Below are 12,641 nucleotides of genomic sequence, written 5' to 3'. Positions count from 1 at the left end.
CTAGGTATATGTATATGTAGATATACTGGCTGAAACTGCCTGAGGTAGATTGCTATCTTCATCAATCACAGAGACATACCATTTATTCACGTAAATATCCACTGGCATGTGAATAGTCCCCTTATTTCCTTGCATTTTAGATAACCCAAGTTTGAATTAAGATTGTGATTGAAATTTTTGCTTTGGTTATAAGAGCAGCAGAGCTGAGGCATTCTATTAATGAGGTCATTTCAAACTGAAACATGGTGATATGGTCTACAGGGGTGTATGCTGACATCGAGTCTCAGAAATGAATATATTTTACACACAAAAAACAATTCTTAAAATATATTCTAAAATTCTTTAAAAAATAATGAAAAGTAAATCAAAGACTTTCTTTTTTAGATCTGAACACTTGAAACTCTGGTAATGTAGACTTTATTCTAGCCATGGGTGGGTACTTGTATATTAGTTTCAGGACTTACAGTGGTATTGTTGTGTATTTGACCAATTGGTTTCTTGAGGTAATGTGGTTGTATCATCTATATATTTTCCTGGAAAATGGAATAACATGTAATTTATGGCCAGGCACTTGCTTGATGTAACAACCTTTATTCTGTTATTCCACTTCCTCGTGTGAGAGCAGGGTGGAGATAGTAAATCTAGGAAAGGTTATACATGAAATGTAATCCCCACCATTACTATCAGCCATTGTTCTGTTTGCTTTGTCACAGAACTGATATGCTGGCAGATTTGGCCCTGTGGAATGTAGGTGCCACCACTGGAATACTTGTGTGTGACAACTTGCAGTCTGCAGACCACTGTTATTGAATTCTACATGTTTGAATCACTGTTTGATTGGGTGGTTGTCACATTGCACCTGTGTATATGACTCTTGAACACAAGTGTCATACTAGTATGAAATGCTTTAAGCATTTTAATCATTGATGAAATGTGATTTTGCATGTTTTATTTTAACTTGCTCCCTGGAAAAATAGTCTGTGTCACATTCCCAACAATGCAAAAAAATCTCAAAATGAAGCAAGTCTAGATTTGCCTCCTGTTCATCTCCTACTTCACTGGGGCTCCTTTTCAATTTGAATGAACCTTGTTTCTATTAAAATTATATACATGAATATTAGTTAGTTAACCTACCAGAAGTGAAGGCTAAAGGCTAAGGTACTATCAATGGCAACTGTAGCTTGCTGTCAACAGAAAGCTGATTTCTTTCTTAAGTATTTTGCCAATTAATAGAGAACAAAGATTCCTTGGAAATGGGTAAAGAGAGTTATTATTTAACGTTAGACTAGGTTCTTTAACACAAGGTCATCTTGTTTAAAATCAGATAATATGATGGCAGTTATAGTGATGCTTCTGTCAAATCAAGACTTTTTACTCATGCATCTATAGGCTGTTACATTAAGCAAATTGATTTCACTTTCAGAATGACTTGACTTTATTGTACTGTACACTATCAAAACTAGTAGTAATTAGAGAAGATTGGCAGCTATGTTCATACAAGTCGTACAAGTTATCACTTCATTACATATTTGCATTGGCAAAATATATACAGCCATGGAAATACAACAAGCATGGTGAGATCTACAAGTATGGTGAGATCAACAAGTATGGTAAGATCAAGTATGGTGAGATCAACAAGTATGGTGAGATAAGTCAGGATTTGTCAATAAACTGCAAACAGCTTGCTGTAAACTTATGCAGTCTGACAGATAAAGACACAGATGTTTCCATGTAGAGCAAGATATGTCACATTGCCAGTCAAGTCAATAACAATATGCTACGACCTGGTGTGTTCCCATTTGTTGCAGTGTTATTAGATATGAGTGCCATCAAAAGGTTTATGGTAATTTACAAACATATAGGATGTTTCAATGAATTGTAGATTTGTTACAACCATGAATGGATTCAAATTAACTCTAAACATAGAATATCTCAGTGAATAGTAGATTTGTGATGGGAATATGTAGGCATCTGTGAATTTGTTTTCTTCAAAATGAAATCTATACCTTGTATTTTCTAATGCCTTTGAAGACAGAAGACCATACTGTACAATCGAACAAATAGATTTAGTATGGTTTTTTTTTCACCCCCCAAACTGTTCAAGGACCCCTTAATCCCAATTCAGGCATTCACTGTATATTCAATATATATCATCTTATGAATTCACAATCTCAGATGTTACATGTAGCTTCACCATAACTTAACAGGTATACCTTGGGCATGTGATTGTGCAGTGTTTAAAAATAACAACAGATATTGATTTGATATGAAGTACACAAACAAATATATACATTGGATCTTTTTTTTTTAAACTTAGATTGGTATTTGTTATCAGTTTTAGTCTCACAAATTTGTAGCTGAAACTTAAAAGTGAGCAGAGTATTTAATGTGATATTACAGCCACTGTTGGCAAATTCCTTGAGAATCATCACATTTTCCGGGACAGTCCACTCCTGAACATGAACCATCTTGATCAGTGTCCACCAATATCAAACTGTGGCTTAAAGACTGCAACTAAAAATACCTCCAAGTTCCACAACATTTTGGGGTTATCTACACTCTTTTTATTTGGAGGCTGTAAACCTGACATGAAAGATACAGTCTGGTATTACCGGGCAACTATGACATATCGGACAGTCCAGAGATGTTTGCACATGAGCTGGTGATGGCCATGTTTGCCTTCCCTGTCTGGGCCAGCTTGTGGACAAGGATAGATACTCTTTGTTTGTCAGGCATGATGCATGGAAGATGAAGATAATCAAAATGATTGTGCCTTTGTCTGAATCTTGTTCGCACAGAGTTGCTATTGTTTGGAATGTGTGGACACGAAAGTGAGTTAGTTGGGTTTTATGCCATTTTAACCAATATTCCAGCAACATGGTAAAGGACACCAGAAATAGGTTTCACACATAACCTGTTTGGAATCAAACATGGACCGTGAGTGTTATAGCCCATACCTTAACCATCACCCTCCATCACAGTCAACTAAACTGTTTCAGGGTGCCCTGAAAAAGGACATTTTCTGTATTAACTGAATTAGAATCCAAAAGGTCATCTGAGGATTACAACTGTTGAAAATCTTGATTGAGAGTTAGTGCTATGATTACTTTGTAGAACAGGACCAGGTGGAGGTTAGATGTGGGTAGTTTGCTTGTGAAAACATTTTCTCTTCATCCATATAATTCACCATGTGAATTCAGAACAAATATATACATCAACTTGTGGTCAAAGATCCTGCTCTTCTTGATAGATACGTAGGTTTGATTCCCACCAGGTTCCGTTTTTTCTTCATACGATACATTCATCCTGTCACGACATGTTAATGATATCTAGTTCCATGAGAATCACCAGTAAGTATTTATGTGTAATTATCAATTTATCAAAACAGATGCATAAGAAGAACTTACTTACTTCCTGCTCACAAATAAAGAAATTTGATTGAAAACCTAAACCATCTGGCCTTGGACTAGTTCAATGGAAGGTGATAGAAGGGCCCTCCCAACAATCCTTGATTGACTTCCAGAATCAACACTGAAAAAAAACAAACATTCTGTTTCAATTCAAACTTGAATTCAAACAAGTTAATTTGGCAAATGCAGTCATTAAACATTGCCCAGCACTGTGGGATGTCACAGGCAGTGATAGCCAGGGACTGGAGCCATAGAAATCTACACAGACTAATTTATGGAGAAATCACCTGAGCAGTGATTGTGAGGGGACATATCTCCTGAATGAAGAATGACTTCACAAACTGGAGCCATTTTATAGCTGATGTGTAATTTCTAGATATATTTTCGTAATGTCTTTCTCCAGTTATAAATGCATGTTCAGATGGCCAATGGTTTCATGGTTCTGAGTTCAGTGAAACAATATCCTGACTTCATCCTAATCAGTTAGTTTACACCCAGCCCTATAACAACTTTATCACTTCTTGCAAAATGCATGCCCACGTTTGGAAACTTTTGAAATGAGGTAATATTCCACAGTCACTTGAATTTTTTAGGAAGAAATAACACTGGAAGGTAATATTTTAATTTGAACCTACAGGAGAAACATAACACAAGATCCAAGTTAGCAAAGCTGATATGCAAGGTGTCTAATAAATTGAGTGCATGTATGTCTGCCTTTCGGTCTGTCATTAGATTTGGGGTTGATAGTGGGGTTGATAATGAGTTACAGGAGATCCATCAGTGGTAAAGTCAACAGTGTTGGCACTGTTTGCATGGAAGATGTGGCATAGAACCCTTTTGAAAAATAATGTTCAAATCCATAACTGAGATACAGGAGTGACCATTAAAATGGATTCTTCGTGTTTTGTTTGCTGGCAATTGTGTGCAGAGCATGTGTATTAACCTGGTACAACCCCATGGAGTGTTTAAAGGGGCACTGATGCGGAGCGAATAATGTTTCTCGCCAACGGTCGAATTACGAAACCAAACCGCAAATTGGTCAGCGCCCGCTCCTTCGACCGTGACGGACAAAGGAACTGGGCTCCTGTCCATATTAGCAGAATTTCTTCACCTAAACAGTCAGGAGGCCGGATGCCCATCATATGCCATTTGTTTAAAAATATCCATGGTATCCCTTGTCTGATCGTAACCAAATATCCCAGCAGTGTAGTTCTTTTCGGATGCTTGGATGGTATAGTTACTGATCCAATTTGATCCTATTTCTGTGTTTTTAACCTCGATATTTAATCATGTTACATGAAAATATGATGTCTACAGGCACGTAGCAAGCCATTTGTTTCAGTACGGAAGATTGCAAAGCTTTATATATATAGGTAGTTTTGAGTGTTGGTTCAGCTGTGATAGCAAATATCAATTAATGGTCAATTAATGAATTTATAACAGGTATAATTAGTAGTAACACCACTTCGGTTACTCAACAAAGGTTGCCATTTGGCATTTCTCCTGTCTGGAGTAAATACTCAACATTATAAATTAAGGTCTGTAATGGCAAATGTATTGTATGTTATGTAATATGTGCATGTAGGTGATGCAAGAGGGTTTACAGCTGAGTTACAAAAACAAACATCGATCAAAGGATTAACCGATAACACACTGATTGATTAATTACTTTTATCTTCTAGCGGATTTGTCAAAAGGCAGTGTGTGTAGATGACTACACCCTGTCGTAAAGAGTGAGTGCAAAAACAACATCCTCCCTTCAAAGAATTAACCACCATTGCGTTGATTGATTGATTGCTCATTATTGGTTAACTAAATTACTTAGAATAGTGGACATCATACAATTAGTTTGCCAGGTGTGCTATCTTGGGAGACCAATGAGAGGTTTATCTGGTTTTCACCAACGAAAGACGTGAAACGATGTGTTACTTTTTCGCAAACTAGACAGTTGTAAGACACGCGACATAGAGCAGGATTATTTACCAGCTGCAGATGAATGGAATACGATTTCTTTTACGTGGATATTGATGGATACATTCCTGAACAAGGTAGTAGCCTGACATTGTTGCTCTAAAATTAGTCTGTTTTACATTCATTATTTGCATTTTGTTTTGATTTATTTGTTGTAGCATTCAGCAGAATCTGTATGACAGAAAACACACACTAGATCGCGTATGTGTGTGAAATAGGATCCACATTGGCAATCTATGTATAAATGTTGCTGTTATGTTAGAAATTTACTATGAGTATAAGCAGATTGTGTGTTCTTTTATTAATTTTCAGAATCATACAAATATGACTAAACTAATTAGTGTTATGAGACAAAATATAGAGACGTACATTGGCTTCGTTATTTTTCCGTCCTATTAGTTTTTTACCATTTCTACTACTGGCAGATGATTAACCTTCAAAGTGTTTCATTTGTTTTCATAATACATTTGTAATGAAGTAAAAATGACTTCACCTAAGTTGATCTGTCTATTATTAAACTATCAATTGCGCTTACGGAATGCGCAGCAGAGGTCACGAACCAGTCACGAATTCTGGGATATCATCCGGGTACTCACGGGAGAAAAACAATAACAAAAGTTTACACCAGTCCACAGAAATTGCTCCGCATCAGTGCCCCTTTAATTCTGAAGCATCACCAAGGCCAGCGACAACGGTCATAAGGAAATGCCATGCAGTGGTGGACATGACAGATAATGATGACAGCAAACATTTGCCAAGACATGTTGACACTACCAATAATAACCAGAGGAACTGACCCATCAATCTGGTCCTAATGGGGCTTCCTTTATTGCCAGCATGTACACAAATATTGGATTCTTCCGTATGTCAACATGATCAGCTTGGTATTTACTGTGTACTGTCATGCTTTGTGGCACACATATTTCATGTAATTGTCAGCGGAATGTCATACAAGTAGTTAGCATACTGTTTGGATTTACATAATATTGAGTTATTCATGCAGACTGGTTTTGATGTTGAATACCCATGTTATTTGATGAATTTTTATTGACCTGAATTTGTCATACTATAAGAGTTTGTCACCCTTCTTGAAGTTACATGTGAAGACATATTCTGTCTCTTTGGTAGTCACCCAAAATGATTTGAAATATTGTTGTAAAACCATATTGAATATTCATTTCATTTATGTTATTTACAGTTTCAGTCTTACTCAAAATAGACCTTTTTAATATTTAGGTTTAGTCTTGCACAAAATAGGCTTTGTTAAAATGTCAATGAAACATTTCACACATATCATCCAGTATCATCCAAGTGTTGAAATAAATGTGCTATTTTGAAAGTTCTAAATCCATCCTTGTCCCCTATTTGTAGAATTAAAAACCTGGATTAAACCTCAAGTGAGCTCTTGTACGTCAAATCTGTCCATTGAGCAGAGCATCAGTAAACATCTTATTTGTTATGTGATTCCTCAACAATTTTCCAACTACATGAAAGCTTCCTGTAAATAATTTACGGGACAGTGCAGTGTCTGATTTAGTGTGCATTGACCCACAATATTCGGGGAACAAGGACGTGATATCTACCAAGTCACTGAGCGAATTCACAAACTTACCTTGGGCAACAAGTATAATTTGCTGGAGCCATATCTAATACATGACCATCAAGGCTGAATTCATCATTCTAGTTCAGGGTTTACTCTTCATACTCACGCCTTTTCTACTACTGTGCTAACAACACATTCTGTATCTAGTTAACAGTGAAGACTTGATTGAAAAGTCTGAGAATTTAGTGTTGTGTGATTGCAATCAGACTGTATATAGAGTTTATGGCAATGATAAATAGAGATAGCATTCTTGGAATAATGATAAACTATAGCTATAAAAATCACTAGAAAGATCAAAGGAGATTTGTAAATACAATTATAACTCTGGTTTCATTTTTCTTATGATTTTTAAATTACAGTGTTTTGCTTGCATATGGCTCTCTATCCAAGAAAAAACATGATCCTATGACTGTTTGATATTTCTAATAATGTTTATTTCATATTTCAGGGTCTTTTGCTCGCACATGACTCTCTAGCCCAGCGTGAACATGAGCCAGTGACTGTCAACCATGTCCACTCCCATCCTCACACTCTTGCCCTGGACCAAGTTGATGTCAATGAACCACTGGAGTATCCCCTGATGCCTTATGGCGAGGATAGCGTGAAGATCATCCACTTAGAGAAGACCAATGAGCCATTGGTAGGTGTCCTAACATTGATTTTAGCAATATTGGATCACATGTTCGATGTGGAAAGGAAAAGCCTTTCACTGAAGGTCTATATTTGAAATTGACGTTTATTTGCATTGTTGGAAGTACAATAAAAAAAAATTTCAGGTCATTTCAATTTGTTCAGTATTTCAGTTCTGACAACTTCACACATTGCTTGTTTATTCATTAACAAACCACAAACACAGATAACAATCTGACCCGGGCAGTTTCTTAATACCGTCCCTCTGCTTCCGAACTTTGAATTAATACTTGTTTTGAAGATTCATGTGACATTATCTTGTGACACTATCAAAATTGTGTAGAAAAACACATTAGAAATCAAAGCTGAAGCAAACACTTTTACTTCATAAAACAGACATTTGACCTGCTAATGACAACTTTAATTTTGGATTAGACACAATTTCAAAGGGTAAAACACCAATTTGAATGCTGAGGGGGTAAAATTAAAAGTCCTACTCTAATGCCATGTATGACCAACAGCAGAGTTGACACTGGCCACACACCTCCGTCTCATGGAATGAATCAGTCATGTATGACACTGTTGTTGGATGTTGTCTAATAAAGCATGACCCGTGTACATTACAAAGTAAGGCTGTTTTCCATGACACATGGGCATTACGATGAAGTAAGGCTGTTTTCCATGACACATGGGCCTTACGAAAAAGTAAGGCTGTTTTCCATGACACATTGGGCATTACGAAGAAGTAAGGCTGTTTTCCATGACACATGGGCATTACGAAAAAGTAAGGCTGTTTTCCATGACACATTGGGCATTACGAAGAAGTAAGGCTGTTTTCCATGACACATGGGCATTACAAAAAAGTAAGGCGTCTTCCGTGAGTCAGTCTGAAGAAGTATCCATGATGTACTGGCGTGCACATCACTGTATGAGTGCAATAAACATCACATTAAACCTAGTGTCATCTGTCCAACCTCCAAATGTCAACCTATGTAAATATTGTATCCTTGCGCATATGTCAGTCCCTTATTTGATGTGTATGTTTAAGTGGTATTTGGTATGATTAGAAAATAGTAATAATATTGTCAAAAATCACACTAAATTAACCGTGAACTGCCACTGAAGATTCACTACTTAATTTCAAAAGTTTGCTAATATATTTTCTGGGGTTAACTTCCAGAAAATACGTCATGCCCATGGTAAAAAGTTGAGTTACTTCTTCCCAAAGGTGTGTTAGACATATACGCTGGTGGAAGGCGCCTTGTTTCTCTGCAGCTGTAAATGTCTAAGGACCCTCATCACCTTAAGCTTTCCTCTCGCATTAAGCTGACATGCTGGAATATTATCGGCATAATAGCCCCGTGAATTAAGCGTGTATTCCTCCCTCCAGGAAGTTCATGTCCTCTGATAAGGCATATCAGTATGGAAGTATATCGATATAGAACAGACATGACTATTTATTTTCATTTGTTTTTCTAACACTATCGTCTGGGTAAAGCCCAGTCAGGCATGACGTCATGGTGTGACAACATGTCTATGAAGTCATGTGACATGGGATAGGCCATAGGTTACCTCTACTCTATACATACCTGCCTTTCCCAGGCTTAAACATCTTGCAACACATTACCGATGTGTGCATATGCATTGGTAATGTGTCTGACAATATGATAGTGCACTATACAGATACAAGTGTCACATTTAACTGGGTGTTTCATTTTTCAGTTTTGGTCTACTTAGTGGTAGATGTTTTACCTGAATGCATAAATGGAACATGTTATATTTGGGATTGCACTCTCTGAATGTAAATTACATATTAAAGTGCTTTTGTTGCGTTGAGTCCCATCTGGGATTCAAACCCTCACTCTCAGTGCCGAGCACCTGATCACCAGCATAAACATGGCAGTCCCAGTCTGGGAACATGATGATGGCTTTACTTATGCAGATCTTTGTCAAATTGATCTTCACAAGAAATACAATTTACATCACATTTCACAAAAATATGAACACTAGCTTCTCTCGCAGACATGTACATTTGGCAGTGTTTGTATTTCATGCAATGTAATTGAAAAACAGTAAGATGCTTCCTTATAACTGAATCTGTATGAACCATGCATGTTGTTACTGATGATGATGATGATGATGATGATGATGATGATGATAATGTTACAGCTTGAATTGCAACAAAGTCATGAATTGTTGTCCTGTTGCAAAATCTCAGCAGCCTCAGTTAGGTACAGATTTCAAGAAGAAATCAACTGCTCTCCCAGACCATTGTGCGCTGTCCTCACCATAAGAGAAACATCAGTAACATGATGAATATTCACATCCAAACAGCCATACTTTTTCTATCCCTTGATATCTTCACCGAGTAAGGCCCTGAATGCTATACCTTGTATACCAGTCAGGTGTTCGCAATTGATCCTTTGTTGTGAATACAAGTGTTATAACTGATATATACCATGGTTCAGCGTAGGGACAGAATGACAGGGTTGTGTACAGTGTGGAGAAGAGTGTTACAGTGTGGAGACGAGTATTACAGTGTGGAGACGAGTGTTACAGTGTGGAGAAGAGTGTTACAGTGTGGAGACGAGTGTTACAGTGTGGAGAAGAGTGTTACAGTGTGGAGACGAGTGTTACAGTGTGGAGACGAGTGTTACAGTGTGGAGAAGAGTGTTACAGTGTGGAGACGAGTATTCCCATGAGTATTGTTCCGTGACCACCACCTTCACCCTCTCTCGTCCTGTGATAACAGCATGGGACGTCACACCATAATTGTGTGAACTGTGTGATCAATACTTTACCTCGGTTCCCAGGACACAATGTAACATGAGAAATGTGGTGACACTCCTATCCTTCCTTCATGTTCTTGTTGGGGCAGTGGGGGTAGCCTTGTGGTTGAAGCATTCGCTGGTCATACTGAAGACCAGGGTTCAATTTCCCACATGGGTACAGTGTGTGAAGACCATTTCTGGTATCCTAACCACTATATTGCTGAAATATTGCTGAAAGTGGCAACTTCAGTCAATCACTCATGTACTTGTTGAACGATTGATTCGAAGCTCACTCTTTTGAAATGTCCAATAATGATTTGTATCTTATGATGCTGTTTGACAGTCAGATGTCAAAAATATGAAGTCATCATAGCAGAACTATTAAATAATATATTCTCAGTCTTACTCACAATATGGACTTACTATGGGTGTAGGTCTAGAATCACTTCATTGAATGATGCCGTAAAGTTGGTACTGATAATGACTGTAAATCAGGTATTTGAATAAATCAAGTAAAACATAATCTTGCGGAATATCTGCCCAAAGTAGACTTCATGGTTAGTTTCTGACAACATTATAAATACGTGTGTATGGATCACTGCAAGTAGCAGTATGTTCTCCTTGGTGACACACATCACAAATACATGCAAGAGCAAGTCAAGGCTTCACCCACACAAACAGGGTAATCAGTGATCAATTTTACATCAATTGCAAATATCCTTTTAAAGAAGAGTTGCATGATGCTTCCTAAAATCCTCACACAAAAGGCATGCTAGAGTGTTATGTATATAAACAATATATACAATATATATATTCTGGAGACAGAAATGGCAGTTGCCTCACCAATATTGCTTGACACAAGGTTACAGTTACTCAGAGTTGATGTAGACCTACTTGTGAATCTGTATATGCATGAATCTAAATATGAAACAATATTCAGTAGTGTTTATTTTATTAATTTTATATTCCACTCATATTGATTAGCAGATTAGTAGATCAATGGAAGTGAATTTACTGTGGGAGCAACATCAGATTTTCAATTACCTAATGCTTAAGGTCAACTTCTTGGACAAAATCCTGTGTTTTGATTTGGCCTGTCTGAGCAGAGGGTATTTAGGAGAGAAACATACTGTGTTGGGAAATCAGAGGTATATAACAAAATTATAATAACTCTAAATTTGATTTAAAACCGAACACGTAGCGTTAGGTTTTAAATACAAAATTTAGAGCTATTATAATTTTGTTATATACCGCTGATTTTCCAACACAATACATTTATCTCCATTCTACCATTACCGTGTTATTCAGATTTTAAACAAATACTTAACATGTTAGAAAATCAGAGGTATATAACATGATTATATACCACTGGATAACTTTGATTAACCAATCACAATCCAGTATTTACTGAAGTCATGGTAGAATTCTTCCTGCATGAAAAAGATATTAGCAAGGCAAGGAGTGCCCATGTTAACATCATGCAACTTCTGTCTCTTATACTCCTTAGAGTAGCAGCGATTCAGTATTCCCAGCTTTCATCATCACAAACTAACAACTGTTTATTTGATTTACAAAAGCTCTATCTGCAGCAGTTCTGCAGCCATTTCTGTCCATGAGAAATGTGAATGTCTTCAGGTGAAGACTTTTGACTCCTTTTCTCTGCGAAGCTGTCAAAGAGCTAACCAACTTACACGAAACAGGGAAGTCGTAGAGGTTGCATGCTGTCACCACGACTGTAGATTAATTGCAGCCACACCATAGCCACAACTCATTGGTCACATGACAGACTATGGAGACTGGCAGTTTGGGGTCAGCTGCACAATATAAACTACAATGTCCTTGGCAATGCTGTCAACAACATGGTTAAATAATACAATTACTCTCAGAGTTTTCATGGCTATCGCTGACTACAGAAAGAAATAGACAAATTGTGATGAGTGCAGTATATTGGGGAAAATATGCATCCCATTTAAATCTTTTTATATAGAATTTCAATAGGAGGGGAAGTGTAGTATTGTATTGAAGTCCAGTTGATAAACTTAAAAGACACATTATCTGCAGAGGTGGTTATTACATCATCAGAGTGGAATGGATAAGGTGGTTGAAGTTTTTGCATTGTATGTCATACCCTAATATATACATGTTGTCATTTCCCAATTGCATAGAACAAAAATGCTCATGCTGTTGATCACTGGATTGTTTTTTCTAGACTCAATTATATACAAACCAAGTCAAGTGCGATCAGTTAGTACGAAC

The 12,641-nt window shown here is 37.1% G+C and overlaps 1 protein-coding gene across 3 annotated transcripts in view; it reads left to right on the top strand.

Annotated features, from left to right (window-relative positions):
- LOC137293395 (protein PALS1-like) overlaps nucleotides 1–12,641 on the top strand; it is a 115,352-nt gene that overhangs the window by 93,739 nt on the left and 8,972 nt on the right. For all 3 annotated transcript variants that reach the window (XM_067823912.1, XM_067823909.1, XM_067823911.1), the window contains one exon: nucleotides 7,433–7,624. In XM_067823912.1, coding sequence (XP_067680013.1) covers nucleotides 7,433–7,624 — 192 coding nt within the window. The remainder of the gene's footprint in view (nucleotides 1–7,432; nucleotides 7,625–12,641) is intronic.

This window comes from Haliotis asinina, chromosome 8, assembly GCF_037392515.1.
Source record: "Haliotis asinina isolate JCU_RB_2024 chromosome 8, JCU_Hal_asi_v2, whole genome shotgun sequence".
Taxonomy (NCBI): Eukaryota; Metazoa; Mollusca; class Gastropoda; order Lepetellida; family Haliotidae; genus Haliotis; species Haliotis asinina.
The sequence above is the reverse complement of the archived record's forward strand: the minus strand, read 5'-3'. Positions and strand labels throughout refer to the sequence as shown.